Source organism: Musa acuminata, chromosome BXJ1-10 (genome assembly GCF_036884655.1).
Source record: "Musa acuminata AAA Group cultivar baxijiao chromosome BXJ1-10, Cavendish_Baxijiao_AAA, whole genome shotgun sequence".
Taxonomy (NCBI): domain Eukaryota; kingdom Viridiplantae; phylum Streptophyta; class Magnoliopsida; order Zingiberales; family Musaceae; genus Musa; species Musa acuminata.
Window position 1 is genome coordinate 30,441,811 of NC_088336.1, and position 15,631 is coordinate 30,457,441.

General features: G+C 42.1%; 2 protein-coding genes across 3 annotated transcripts; both read left to right on the forward strand.

The window, feature by feature from the left end:
• Positions 1–1,280: 1,280 nt before the first annotated feature.
• LOC103969073 (probable alpha,alpha-trehalose-phosphate synthase [UDP-forming] 9) lies at positions 1,281–6,092 on the forward strand. Its single transcript, XM_009382494.3, has 3 exons — positions 1,281–3,806; positions 4,634–4,907; positions 5,315–6,092. Exons 1-3 carry the CDS (start codon positions 1,855–1,857, stop codon positions 5,636–5,638), a joined length of 2,550 nt encoding a protein of 849 aa, XP_009380769.2. The 5' UTR covers positions 1,281–1,854; the 3' UTR covers positions 5,639–6,092.
• A 741-nt stretch (positions 6,093–6,833) lies between these two features.
• LOC103969074 (vacuolar protein sorting-associated protein 22 homolog 1) lies at positions 6,834–13,295 on the forward strand. Of its 2 annotated transcripts, none has more exons than XM_018818987.2 (8): positions 6,834–7,177; positions 9,206–9,260; positions 9,456–9,566; positions 11,160–11,295; positions 11,448–11,602; positions 11,822–11,929; positions 12,866–12,955; positions 13,030–13,295. In XM_018818987.2, the coding sequence occupies exons 1-8, from the start codon at positions 7,035–7,037 to the stop codon at positions 13,141–13,143; spliced, it is 912 nt and encodes a 303-aa protein (XP_018674532.1). In that variant the 5' UTR covers positions 6,834–7,034; the 3' UTR covers positions 13,144–13,295. The 2 variants fall into 2 exon arrangements, with proteins under 2 accessions (XP_018674532.1, XP_009380770.1); XM_009382495.3 differs by lacking the exon at positions 6,834–7,177 and adding an exon at positions 8,582–8,877.
• The last annotated feature ends 2,336 nt before the right edge of the window (positions 13,296–15,631 follow it).

Below are 15,631 nucleotides of genomic sequence, written 5' to 3' on the forward strand. Positions count from 1 at the left end.
CTTCCTCTCTCTGTCTTCCGCACACCACATGCAGAAGTGGGGCCGATTAGGATCAGACCATGATTTTTTAACTACTTCACTAAATTATCCAGGCTCTCCTTAGGTATGTAGGGGGGGTGCCCACCATCCACAAGGTCATTTATGTTATCTATGGAGGTTCAAATCTTCTACAATCCATTTCTTTCAATCAGCAGAAGATAATTGTTTAGCGTAGAGAGGTGATACTGCTAGAGGAAGATCCACTCTTGCTCCAACAGCGAGGCAGGGAAAAGAGACTGGTACATCGTTAGCGTGTGATAATTAATCCTACGTGTGCCTCTTCGCTTCTCGAGAGGTCCTCCCTCTTTATCCGTCTGCGGATCACGCTTAGCTAAGTAACATCAGGGGAATGGAGTGACCGCAAGTGATCGGTATGAAAAGCTGGGACCCAAATGAGGTCCACGTAGGCAGTATTAGTGGGGCAGCTACGTGGGCAGTGGGGGGTTGGGTTTGGATAACCATCACGTCGACGCAGTCAAGGGCGTGACACGCCTCGGGTAGCGTCAGCGTTGCGTCAACCTCTTCCGGTTGGCCACGTGTCGCCCATCCGAGGTACCTCTCAACGCTGGAGGCCGCATCTGTCGCTAGTCTGTTCCCGACGGTGGGTCCCTTTCTGTAGGTGCGCACTGTGGGCACCTAATTCTTTTACGTGCTCAGTCGTGGACGCCGTCGTTGTCGCAGCCGCTGCCCCCCGAAAAACACCGACACGTGTCGGGAGCCGTGGAATTTTCCAACCCAAATTTATGAACCACGCCCCCACGGTTGGCGGGCGCCTCCGAGCTTTTCATGCAACCCACTTAAGAGAGGCGGGCGCAAAAGGTCTATTTTAATTCTAATAATTAGACGTAAACAGGAATCGGATGTTATTTATGGTAATTTTAAATTGATGATGATAATAATAATAATATTATTATTTTTGTTGTCGGCATTGTGATCGTGGTTGGAGGTCAGGCCGCGAAAGGTGTTCCACACCCGTTCTATGGTACTATTAGCTAATGCGTAATGCCAAACACATGAAAGTTGCATATTAGAAATGAATAGGAGGAATCATAGAAACGGATAGTAGCACAAAAAGGTGGACAATTCTGAATGATAAGTATGGCTAATAAATTGAATGATAAATGCTACAGTATACGCATGAATCAGATGATACATCACATCATCAAACTATGCATTCGACCTTTCTCATCTCTTATATTTTTTAACCATGAGCTCTAATTTGGTGGATTTATGTAGGAGAGGAATTAAAAAAAAATCTTTTATTTCTTAAAAATATTTTTTGTTATTTTATAAATATCAGAAAAAAGGAAAATCTGCAACCTGGTGGACGTGGCGGATTTCGCAATCTAACCCCGAGCGAGAGTAATAGGAAAAGCCACCGTTTACTGTCGATCACCCCTACCAGCGGCCCAACGACCCACCTCCAACACTTTCTCCAGTTTAAATTCTCCTTTTAGTCTCCCCTATCCGTTTCCATCCCCCGTTTCCTCTCTTCTCCCTCTCAGACACCTCAACCCAAAGAAAAGATAGACATCGAAGAAAGCGAGGAAGCGGATCCCCTCTCGCTTATCCTCACCGATATGGTTCTCCGATCCCTGTAGAACAATGCTTAGCGGCACCCAACTGAACTGAACCCTCTCCTCTCCGTCACCCCGCAAATGTGTCCCTCCTCCGTCTCCGCCTCTTCCTTCTTCTCCTCCGTCTTCTTCCTCCTCTGCAACACGCTCCGATAGCAAACCGCCTTCACCGTCACCGTGATCCGTAACCCTAACCATAACCCGCGGCCAATCTCCCGATCCGTCGGCGGCGCAGGCGATGCCCTCCTTCTCCTCCGCCAACCTCCTCGAGCTGGTAGCCGGCGACGACTCCGACTTCGCCGCCTCCCCCCTCCGCCCTCCTATTCTCCCCCGCCTCATGGACGCCGCCGCCGACTATGATAGCCCCCCCGCCTCACCGTCGCAGCGGGAGCGGAGGATCATCGTTTCCCACCGCCTCCCCCTCCGTGCCGCCACTGACCCCGCCTCGCCCGGCGGCCTATCCTTCTCCCGGGACCCCGACGCGCTTGCTCTCCAGCTGCACTCCGGCCTCCCGCCCGCCGCTGAGGTTGTCCATGTCGGCACCCTCGCTGCCACCGTCGACCCCGTCCACCACGCCGCCGTCTCCCGCATCCTCTTCGACCGCTTCCGCTGTCTTCCTGTCTTCATCCCTGCTGACCTCCACCGCCGGTTCTACGACGGGTTTTGCAAGCACTATCTCTGGCCCCTCCTCCACTACCTCCTCCCTCTCTCGCCGTCCTCCCTTGGCGGCCTCCCCTTCGACCGCGCCCTCTGGCTTTCCTACCTCTCCGCCAACAAGCTCTTTGCCGACCGCCTCATCGAGCTCCTCAACCCGGACGACGATCTAGTGTGGATCCACGACTACCACCTCCTCGCCCTCCCGACCTTCCTCCGAAGGCGCTCCCCTCGCATAAAGTTGGGATTTTTCCTCCATTCTCCATTCCCTTCCTCGGAGATCTTCCGAACCATTCCTGTTCGGGATGAGCTCCTCCGGGCCCTCCTTAATTCCGATCTCGTTGGCTTCCACACCTTCGACTATGCCCGCCACTTCCTCTCCTCTTGCTCCCGATTGCTTGGCCTGGATTACCAGTCCAAGAGAGGCTATATTGGCATCGAGTACTATGGAAGGACGGTCACCGTCAAGATCCTCCCTGTTGGGATTGACATGGGTCAACTCAAATCAGTGATATCTTCTCCGGAGACAACTGCCAAAGTCCAAGAGCTCGTCGAGGCTTACAGAGATAGGATCTTGATGCTGGGAGTGGATGATGTTGATCTTTTCAAAGGTATCGGAATGAAGTTTCTTGCCGTGGAGCGGCTATTGGAGGAGCATCCGCAGTTGAGAGGGCAAGTTGTGCTGGTCCAGATCGCTAATCCAGCAAGGAGCCAGGGGAAGGATGTGCAAGAGGTCCAGGATGAGATAGGATCTATCACAAAGAGAATCAATGAACGTTTCGGTAGACCTGGATATCAGCCCATTGTATTGATCTACCATGCTGTACCAACCTATGAGAAGGTTGCCTTTTACGCAGTGGCTGAGTGCTGCATCGTGAATCCTGTTAGAGATGGGATGAATTTGGTCCCATACGACTACACAGTCTGCAGACATCAGAGCCCCGCACTGGTCCATTCTCCCAAGAAAAGTATGATTGTAGTATCAGAATTCATTGGGTGCTCGCCCTCCCTCAGTGGAGCTATTCGGGTCAATCCATGGAATGTGGATGCGGTGGCAGAAGCGATAAATTTGGCCATCACGATGCCGGAGACCGAGAAGCAGCTGCGGCATGAGAAGCATTATAAGTATGTCAGTTCCCACGACGTTGCATATTGGGCAAGGTCCTTCGATCAGGACTTGCAGCGAGCTTGCAAAGATCATTTCCTAAGACGGTGTTGGGGGATTGGATTTGGAATGAGCTTCCGTGTCGTTGCTCTTGGTCCTAATTTTAGGAAGCTGTCCCTTGAGTATATTGTTTCGGCATACCAGAGGACAGATAGTAGGCTTATCTTGCTTGATTATGATGGGACCATGATGCCTCATGCTTCTATTGTCAAAAAGCCAAGCAGTGAAGTTATTTCAGTTCTGAACGGATTATGCAGTGACCCAAAGAATGTTGTCTTTCTGGTCAGTGGTCGGGGAAAAGATGAGTTGAGCGGATGGTTTGCACCATGTGAAAAGTTAGGGATATCTGCGGAGCATGGATATTTCACGAGGTAATAATTCTGCACTGAAATAGCAAACTTTATATTACTTTAATAGGTTGTTCAATGGTGGCATCATTTTGTTATTTACCATAGCAAATTTGGTAGGGGAAGAGTGTACCTTGTCTAATGGTCAAAAATAATTTTTAAGAAGTTATGAGGTAAAACATACGACATATAATCATGGAGTACACATAAAATCTCTTACAGAATTCATATTCTTATATTCTTGTGTTTTGATAATATCCATATTATAGATTGTACAAACTGTGTGAGGGTGGTGTCTTTGCTTTAAGATAAGATTATTTAGGTTGACCATCCTAGATCTCGCATTGGTGGGATCCTCATGCTGTAGGTTGCCTTTTTATTATACATATACAGTACAATTTTGTGAGCAAAGGTTTTTCTACTCATTTTGGAGGATGTGGACACGGTTAGCTCTAAGAAAGTGATTGAACGTGCCACATTAATGAATGCAACAAACTTTACTTTCAGAAGTTAAGACATACATGTCATTGTATAGAAGCTTTGAAATGTTTGAACCTGATAAAACCTGAGTCAGTATCATAATTTTAATTGTCTTCAGAAGATGAAGTGAAATATCCTTGTTATGTCATGATTAAGATACACAAGCCAAGCAAAAAACTGTGTCTGAAAGTTTGTCTATTTGTTGATTTATTTATAGTCACATGGTATATATAATTGGCTATGATAACAAAGTGATGAAAAGTGAAATTCTGAATTGATTGGTCTAACCAACACCATGCGTTCTGATTTGAATTGAAGGGAAGGTGGTATTCTCTTATGACCGACTGGTTGGTTGTTGTTTTGGATTGCAGGTGGAATAAAGATGCTCCATGGGAGTCGTGCATGTTGTCTACAGACTTCAATTGGAAGAAGATTGCAGAACCTGTGATGAGACTCTACATGGAGGCCACAGATGGATCCTCCATAGAACCTAAAGAAAGCGCATTAGTTTGGCATCATCAAGAGGCTGATCCAGATTTTGGTTCATGTCAAGCAAAGGAACTCCTTGATCATCTTGAGAATGTGCTTGCCAATGAACCTGTAGTTGTAAAAAGAGGCCAACATATTGTAGAAGTGAACCCTCAGGTATGAAGAAGTTGATATTGGTTCTGTTTCCTTCACTAAATTTTTTGCTTTAGATCTGAACCAAATATCACTATCGTGATCTAACAAGCTTAGCTTTCAAAATAAAGGTGCATGGATTAGGATTGACTTTGAGGGAATATCTGCCTACCTCTTGAGCATGCATGGATGCCCCCACAAGTTCTGATAGGATTTCTTAAAAATAGTAATAATATTAATTTGGAGATCTAGAATAGATAGCCTTGGTTTGGCTTACTTGGGTTGCTAGGTCTTCTTTTCTTATTACTTATTATTCCTCATTTTGTTCAGCCTTTGACCATGCCTTGGCTTGCTTGGTTTGGTAGGTCTCCTTTTATTATTCGCTTATGCTTGCTAGTTTTATTCAGCCTTGACCAGTCTTTTATATGTAGGGGATAAGCAAAGGCAGGGTGGTCGAAAATCTCATGGCATCTCTGTTGAGTACGGGAAAGGCACCAGATTTTTTACTATGCATAGGTGACGATAGGTCAGACGAAGACATGTTTGAGAGCATCAGCAGTTATACAAATAATTCATCAGTTCCAGCAATTGCCGAAGTCTTTGCATGCACGGTCGGCCAAAAACCAAGCAAGGCAAAGTATTATCTCGACGATACAGTGGATGTCATGAAAATGCTTCAGGGCCTAGCCAATGCATCATCCGTGCAACCGCCCAGACCTGCGCAGCTTCGAGTCTCGTTTGAAGGTTCTCTCTAAGAAAGTGTGTATTCTGCGGTTAGATCTCTCCAAAATGATCCAACCTTCCGCCGGGTTAAGCTAAACCAGACTGGGTTGAGCTAACCAGCCCGTGAAAAACTAGAGTTGAGGATGCATGTGAAAAACTAGGAATTCACAATACAGGAGGACTTATTGCGGACTATGCAGAAGCTGCATGGGGAGGTCAGAAAGCTTGGGAACGAAAGTATTCAGATTCTATCCAGATTACCTTAGGAAGCTGTCACACCCAAAGCCAGACCTTGTAGTTATATTCATGTAAATATATGGTAAAAGTTTTTTTTGTTGTTTTTCCTTTTGCTCTTTCTTGTAGATGGTTACAGAAATTTCATTTCACACAGATGTTCTTCCAATCATTTGTGACACATACTGCATGTAATGATAGCATAATTGGCAAGCATCCATCGTGCTTGCCATACATACTTCCATTCCTACAGTCTCATGCTAATCAATCAATCTTGGACGGTTTGCTTGTACAAATTGGTCTTGTTTTCCTCTTGCTTGTTCTATTTGCTGATGGCTTCAGCGTTAAAAATATGAGACAAAGTTTCACACTAGAAGACATGCAGATTACGTCTGTCAATCAATTCATAGTCCTTTTGCATTCATGAGGATCACTCCTTGATTGCAACAGATTTGATGTTAATGTTCATTGCCCTGCCCAAGATTATCTCAAGTCCCAGCAACTTGACCAACCTCAGATCATGACTGATTCAAGACTGGTGAGTAGCTCATCATCATCATCATCATCATCATCTGAGAACATGAATACTCGAATTATACCCTGCCCTTCCTTCAGATGTCACTCTTGCATGCTGTCCTTTTAAGCATACTCATAAATCACAATTTATTTTTATTTAATGAAAGAAAATGTTGCCAGGTTGGTGGGGGAAAACTTCTGGTGAGGGTTGAGAGGAAGCATAGACTGAACATTCGCACCACCATAATTTGGTCACATTCAAAAAGTGTTGGAATGTAATAATAATACTATTATATTTAAGAGCTTTAGTCATAGACGTGATCGATAGATATACAGGTGGAAGTCTCAGTGGTGGAAGCGACCGGCACAATAGACGGCTGCATCCAACCTCTGCCACATGTATACTCGTACGTCCACAGCTGTTCTCACCTGTAGACGTGCTCATCCGGTCAACCGCGTAAAGCCCGGTGGAGGAGGAAGTCGCTGTCGAGAAGAACGAAGGGGTGACTCCCCACCGGAGACTGGGACGCAGACGTTATACTTGCCGTGTCTCCAAAGCTCTTCGTCGGGCGTGGGGGCAGTTGGAGAAGGAAGAGTCGTCCCTTCTTATCTTCTTCCACTGGTCGGAGCAGTTCCGACGTGGTGGCCACTGCTGCTCTACTTTTCCTTCTCGCTCGGATGCTGTCCTCCCTCACGGCGTCATTGGTCCCTCCAGGAGTCATCGTCAACACACTAGTCCTCTTTTCTTTGATGTCCACTTCGCCTGCTGCGTCTGGAATTGTCTGCACATTGTTTCATTGGGTGATTGATTGGATAAACGTGTAAGCAGCTGCAACTCCTATCATCCTTTCTTTCCTTGATACGCATTCTTATGTTATATTTTTCTTGAGTGAACTCATTCACGCGGAATCAGATGCTGCAAGCTTGCCATATGTATTGAATAAAGGGAGGTAGATAGATAGATAGATAGATAGATAGATAGAGAGCTGAATTGGTCTAAAGGTTGGTTGGAAGATCATAATTGTTATTGTGGGTGAACAATGACAAAGTAGCTGTGGCTTTAGAATAAGATGTTCTAATCTTAATCTTATCTCAGTTACCTAAGACATTTCCATCGCTTAACAAAGCTAGATTGCTCTTCTACTATATATGATTAAGCAATCTGTTTTCACGGGATTACAGTGAAAAGAAAGATCAATTCAAGGTGGTAAAAGGTTAGTAAGGCTAGTTGAAGCAAATATAAACAAGCAGTAGCTGACGTCTCCCTCCCCTCCCTGTTCTGGAGATAGAGAGAGTCCATAAAGATTTTACAGCTGAGAAAACTTTATATGGCATCTATTGATATGAGATGTGCTCATTTACGTGCTTCTTCAATTAAGATGATTCTGCAATATGTTCGAGAAATAAGTACTCAATCTGTACATGATTCATACATAAAAGATGCTTAACGATAGTCGACCTGCTCCTCTCCACCACTGTCACTGGCGGCCTCCTCCTGTTGCCAGTCTTGGGCCAAAGCCCGCCTCCCACTCGTCGGTGCTCAGCTCTCCTCCTCTCTCTCTCTCTCTCCCTCCTATCCTTGTTATTAATTAGTTTTCCTAAAAAGAGAGAAAAATGACTCAACTCAGATTCGGATGTTACAGAGGCAGCACGTCCCGAGATGCCAAGTAATGAACAGAGAAAAATCGATCGATAAAATTCGATTTCTCAAAGTGTCACTCAAGACCTTCTAAAGGATTGAGATCGAGATCAAGAGAACTCGAGTCAGCTCTTTGATGCTTATGTCAATCATATCCCAAAAAATACATTGGCCTATGTCGATTAGATCTATTTTATCCTTTAAAACAGGGTCTGTCGTACCGAATCGTACCACCCGGTACGGACGGTACGTATCGGTCCGATAGATTGTCGATACGTGGACCGTTTGTTATCGGTCCGAGTGCACTGTAGCAATGTACTGTATCAATGTACTGTAGCACTGTACCTGGGTGTACCACTCGGTATACCGTACCGTATCGGTACCGAGGCCAGATCGAAATACTGGTACGGTACGGTATTGCAAACCTTGCTTTAAAGTATAGTATGAGAAAGAATTTATTTGAATTAAACTTTTATAATATATGTTATATTAAGATTTATTAGGATAAATAGGTTATTTGAAAACTTGAAAAGGGCAAATACGTAAAAGACTTATTCTTCTACTTAATAGTTTATTCTAATAATTACGGAATTCCCAAGTTTGTCATCGCACGAATCTCTCGATCTCCCTTCCTCCCGTCGCCGGCGCCCTAGAGATCGGACTTCTGCGACTCCACCTCCGGCGACGTACGCTGCTTCTCCCTATCCTTTCGAGTCGGAAGTCAATTGTTACCACCGTAGGCCCGCCATCACTCCCACCGCCACCTGATAAAGGGCACGTGGCCAAAGTCTTCACCGGAGGCCTGCGACTGCCGCCATTTCCTTCACCTCGGGTTTCCTACTAGGAGAAAGGCCTTGCTTGATCGTAGCTCCTCTTATCAAGGTTCTCCCTCGACTAATTAGAGCAAAAAGCCGTTTCTTCTAACTCCGTCGTTCAACCCTTAAATAATAGAATTTTTTTTTAAAGAAAAGAACACCAATTTATCGATCTTAATCGGAACTTTTAGATTCTTGGGAGTTTCAAGGTCTGTTTATTCTGCTTGATTCATTCGGATAACTCCTTATTCTTTTGAGCCCTATCAACTCTTCCTAATTAATCTAATTGGCCGCAATTGTTGTCCTGCTGATGGTACTTGTAGTTTCAACTATGTCTAGAGCGTAATTAATTGTAACTTTCGAGCTGTTCTGACTATATTGTTGTGTTGTTTCAGAAGCATGAGGAGAAGACCTGGGATTGCAGGTTTAAAGAGTGCGGCTGCTGCACGGGTACTAGTTTCTTCTGACTATGATTTTGTGCTTGATGTGTTTATGTACATGTGTTAAAAACACGGTTTGTATTTTTCTTTTTCAAATAACTTATTTTTTCTTATATTTGTTTATCATCATAAACCAAAATCTACGTTCTTGCTTATTAGTTCGCATCATGGATGTTTAAATAGTTATTTTCTGTTTGATTAATAGGATCAATATCGACTAGTTGGTGAAAATGTTGCCAGGATCAGGGCAGATGTCATGAAGGAACAGCTCGAAACATTTCGAACTCAGTTAGAGGATTTTGCTCGCAAGCACAAGGTAGGATTATTCACTGCATATTGTCCCTTTGTTTTGTTTGTGTTAATATAGTTGATATTTTTGAACATGCATCTGTGTGTTTTGCTTGTCTGTTCTCTTTTTGTCTCACTTAGAGCCCCAGATTGGGCTTTGCAAATTTGTTTGAAAGAGTTGTGGCTTATCGTGTGTTTGCAACAACTATGAAAGTAAAGAGTGATTCTAGATCCGAGTTGGTGAAGAAACATATGCTTTTGGTTTATTGATTACTTATATATACACATATGTGAATATACAAAATTAGCTTCCGTTGGAGATTAAAGTGTAAACTATAGCTTTCATTTCTGATAAACTGAAAGGACCGGAAATCACAATTTGATCTTTTCTTGAAGTTGTATGGAAGTTTGTTGTTGTCATTCTATTCAAGTGATGAAGATTGCACAAAACGTCTTGTTTGGTTGACAAATTATTGTTTCTTACAAGCTTCATGGAAGTTCACGTTTGTTAGAGTTTAGTATGAAAAATGATGGTTTTACATTTTTTGTCTAGCAGTATATTAATAATCATGAAGGATATTCTTGTGATCCTTTTCATGTCTGAGTCCATTAATATATACATAAAAAAGTGGAAACATATTACTTCTTGTGCTGTTGATTCAAAATATTTAATTCCAGAATACAATCTTGTAAGAGTTGAATAGAATGGAACTTTTTTTGTTGAAGTTGGTGATGAAGATCTACTCGACTTCTTCTGCATGTGTTGAAGGTTAAATAGCAAACTACAATTCAATTGCATATTGTCAGCACATCTACAGTTCAAATAATTTTTTTTCTCTTTTATATTTTTATTGTGTATTAACATTACTGAACATTATTGAATGGTTACAGAATTGTTTCCTCAGTTCTCTTTGTTTCTTACACTAGGAATATAACTTGATTTTTTAATACCTGTTTATGCAATATTGGAACCACATTTTGAATTTTTAGGTGACTATTGTCAATATTTGCATGCTCAATGTTTCTTTGAAGTTTTTTTTCTTAAAATAACTTCAAACTGAACTGCATCAACTTTCCTCTGACCTCTTTATTGTTTTGTCTTTATTATTCAAAAAGTTGGTTGGCAATTTCTGTTTAAGATGTACATAACAGTTTACAAATCCATCTCCTGGAACAACTGGCGGTATAGAGATAATAAGAATGGTTTGAGATGCCTAGAAAAATAACTCTGAGATTTTTTTGGTAACTGATATGCACAGAAAGTTGGATTAGTAAAACATGGGCTGTTCTTGGTTAAGGCATAGTGATATCTGTCCTGGGAAGCCATCCAAGGAAAGATTAAAAATATAGAATTGGATCAAGTTCGATTTATTTTTTGGTTTATTTACTAGATTAATCAGTTAGGCTCATATATTTGTCTTGTTTTGTTATGACTAATCAGATTACTTCCCCTTTCTGTAAGGGGTTTGATTTATGTTGAAATTCCTCTTGTTAGCTGTGATCTGTTTAAATAAGTCATTTATTATTTTTTCATTTTAAGATTCCTGATTGAGAATCACTGTAAAGCTACTTTTGATTTGGGATTAAAGTGCTTCCAGTTTGATGATTGGGTTGGTTGCAGAATGACATCCGTAAAAACCCCACATTTAGATCACAATTCCATGAGATGTGTGCCAAAGTTGGAGTTGATCCTCTGGCCTCAAACAAGGGATTTTGGGCTGAGTTGCTAGGGATTGGTGACTTCTATTATGAGCTTGGTGAGTTTTTGTGACTCCACATACAATTTCTGTGCAAACATTTAATCCAGTTTTCGGTACCAACTTTAGATTTGGATTAGCTGATTCATACTGTATACTATGTATGGTGCTAATTTGTTATTTCTTCCAATGTGGGCTATATGGTAAGGCAGGAGTTCAGATTGTAGACATATGCTTGTCAACTAGATCTCACAATGGAGGTTTAATCAACTTGCAAGAGCTCTGTAGTCTTCTTTGTCAGAGGCGTAAAGTTGCTCGGGAGGCTGTTACTGAAGATGACTGCCTCCGTGCTATAAGTAAGCTAAAGGTATTGAATTGATGATGGGTTATATACAGAGCTGTCCTTTTTTCTTTTCTTTCAGTAAGATGTTTTAGGGCCATCTCTTGTAGAGTGTTTCTTGAGGTTGCTTCCGTCTCTTGTATCTTTGGCAACGTGTTGTTGATTTCCTATAAGTTCTAATGATCTTAGTTTAGAACATATATGTTGACCGGACATGATTTGTCTGCTCATTTTATAAATTTTCAGGTCCTGGGTAGCGGTTTTGAAGTTATATCAGTTGGCAAGAAAAAGCTTGTTCGTTCGGTGCCTACTGAATTGAACAAGGATCATAATGAAATTCTTGAAGTGGCTCAGGTTTGTTGTCCGTTTCACGATGTCGTCTTGGGTTGTACAGTTTTTTTGTTTAGTTGTTACTTACACCATTTACACTTTAATTTCTTTTCATCATTCCTGATGGTTTGTTCTCTAGGATTTTAGTAGCATACAAAAGAAAGGAAGTATATCTAATTCACTTGCCTTGAAAAAGTAGATCAAATTTGAAGTGAAGGGAGAAGTAGCTTGCAGTAAAAACAAGCTTCTGATGGAACCATATTTGTGTTGATCTATCTGCATCCATTCACACTAAAAAGGAATAATCGGTGTTGTATTGGCTACTCTGTTATCTGGGAAAATTCTCAATATATATACTTATTTAAATTGGCCTAGGTTTTGTTTGTAACATGATATTCATTGTTTGTTCGTTGGAACATATATACTACTACATAGTGCATGATTGCATACAATTTCACAGAAATGAAAATTATGTCACTGAAACAACATTTAAACAGCTACAAGATACAGCCGAACAAGAAGCATCAGTATAACAGGAAACTTTTTCCGTAGTAAGCTAGAGCGAATCAATTTTTTCCTAAATCACCGAAGTGAACAATTTGGTGAATTAGTATACTCTTACAGGTTGGCTTTGTTGTCATGATGATGTTACTTATCATGTTGGTGCATAGACTAAAAGAAAAAGGTGGCATGTTCATAAGGCTTGGTGCCTGGTGGTGACAGCTCCCAAGTCTTTAGATTCCATCTGAGATCTTGGAGTTCCTTCTTGATATTTTCTCACTGTGATATATGCTGTATCGACCAACTTCCTATGAACTTTTTGACATAAATCTCTCAGTCCTCGATACTTATGCTAATAGGATTACTTTACATTATTAAGTTCAGAATCAATTAATGGATAATCTAGCTTGACATGAGCATCCAACATTTAATACCTGCTATTGAATTATACTCATGCAGGCTCAAGGCTACGTGACCATCGAAGAACTCGAGAAGAGACTTTCCTGGTCCTCTGGTCGTGCGATCGATGCTCTTGAGACTCTGTTGAAGGTAAGTGCCGGTTGCTTATGCCTAATTCCTAAATATAGCAAATACTTAATGATTCCTCGCATTGGAAAATACAGGAAGGTCTTGCCATGATCGACGATGGTCATAGAGATGGAAAGCGTCGGTATTGGTTTCCCTGTGTGGCTTCCATTTTCTCTGCCCCAGGATCAGATGGTTTTAGATCTTTGTAGTTGTCGGACCATGATCTGATGCGTACCATTTCAAGTGTTTGTACTCTTGAGAACATCTAAATGTTTGATATTTTGTTATCGAGACGATAAAAGATAAAAACAGGACTGTTTTTAATGTATCAAACCAAGTGAAGATATCCTGTTATTACTGAGGTGAGCCACACGGTCGGTCCATTACTATTGCATGGTCCTTCTCGTTCTTCAAACGAGCGACTCACGCCATTACATCCATCACCTTCATGTCTCGATCGAGTCATTTTAACTCCCTTATTGCAACAATTGGAAACAGCTCTTCTTCGTTCCACATGTCGGTGGCTCGCTTTGAGTTCATGGAATCAGGAAGGAGATTTAGGATTTGGTCTCAGGAGTCCATCAGTCAACTGCTTCGTCTTCAACACTCATGTCTGCCTGTTAATTAAATACGAATCGATCTCGTACTTGTTTGCCATTTGGATTTTGCACCATATAATTGGATTTCGTCCACGCGACAAGCTTAATCATGAGCTATATTCATTAGGTTTTGTACTATATATATTTAGGTTTCAGTCACACATCAAATCTATCCGACTTACTCGTGAGCGGTACTTCATATGTCAAGTCTAATCGGACTTTCTCGTGAGAGAGGATATCAAAGTATATATTAAGATTTGTGATTATTCAATCATATATCATTTAAGTAAATAGACGCTTCTACGCTCGTCGACACTGCTGCATGCACCGATGACGCAGGCAGGCGACTGAAAGCTCAGGACAGGTGAAGGCGGCGGCGGCGGTGCAAAGAACAGTGTGATGGAGATGTCAGTGACATGGGGTTGAATCCAGCACATTGTCGATGGTGACGGATTGGACAAGTGTGTGCGAGTGAGGTCCCCATACGGAACTCTCCTCAGCCACTACAACGTCTAGGGTTTCCCCCCAACCCTAACCTAGTATACCCCTGCATGTTAACCAGCTTCATGCATGCATCACACGCAAGATGAGTACCGATGAAATGAGAAGAGATAGATCTCTTGTTTTACATTGCAGCAGCAGATCTTTCCCAAACACATCGAAGATGATCCATTGTGATGGTCATCACCCATACATAGGGTGGGGCTGTAGCATTGATGCGTGTGTATGTGTAGTGTGGTGGAGGAACTTGATGGATGGATTAGCATGAAATGAAGGACACAAGTTGGGATGACAATTATGATTAGAATCAACATCAAAGAAATATATTACATACATAGCACGGGTTTTCTTCGACCCTCAGTTAGCTGATTCTTCTTGGGCTTGCTTAATAAAAATTATTATTTTTTGCTGCTGAGAGAGAAATCTATTTATAATGTAGAGAAAATGTGAGAAAACAGGGATATAAAATGTAGTTACTAAAATGTAGAGAAGACAGGGATATAAAAGAGAGAGAGAGAGAGAGAGAAACGAATGAGAGAGAAATCTATTTATAATCGAATTGTTGAGGTGGAAGCGTTCATTATTGAGATGAAATTGGCCATATTTAGATATCTTTTCTTGAATTTTCATTAAATCAGAACAGATATTATATTTCTTTAACAATGTTGTCGAAATTGTAGTGTCAGACTGAGGAACACAATGAAATGGTAGACATTAAGTCTTCGTTTGTAGATGGAGTTCAAGATTTCCTCACCTTGCTCAACTGCTACAAAATATGTATCGGAGATGTCTTCTCATGCACTAACCTTCACGAGCATTAATTCAACTTCATAATAATGATATTTGCTACCTAAAGTAAAATAAAAATCTCACGTATTTTATATTGTACTGAAAAAGAAAAAAAATACAGTTAAATAGAACCAAATATTGCACCCCTCCGACATCACATTTCTCGATGGCCACTTCTCATTAAGATGCAGTTCATCCTCAACCCTAAGGAGGAGCAGTGAACAGTGCGTCGAATGACTTCCTGTGTGAGTTCCTTGACACGATGCAATCGAGACGTGGATCGGTTGTCAACTTCCGGTGCAGGAATGCTTCATTTGCTGCTATTGCTTGACATGACTGGATTTGAATGCGAGAGAGGAACCCATTAATTCCATCCGCTTGTCACGGTGAGCTGCCCGGCTTCATCTCTATTAATACTCTACTCGCTGCCTTCCCCATCTCCCATCGCCTTCACTTGCATGGCCACCTGAAGCCTCTTCACACCCTCCGATTCCTGCTTTCCCCATCTCTCATCTCTTCCTTTTGCACAAATAGTTCCTTGGCGATGAGAAGGGCCTCAAGAAGGGGAAGTAGCAGAGTGCTGCCACTAAGAGAGAGGAAGCCCCAGCTGCAATGTCTGGTGCTAAAGAAACTGAGGAAGCTCAAGAAGATTGTTCCTTGCTGCAGGAATGCGGTAGGGTTAGAGGGACTGCTGCGGAGGACTGCCGAGTACATATCCTTTTTGGAGCTGAAAGTGATCGTTCTTAAGAGGATTTTAGACCTCCATGGTGTGTAATGTGTTGATCTTTGGCTGAAAAGAGAGTTGTAT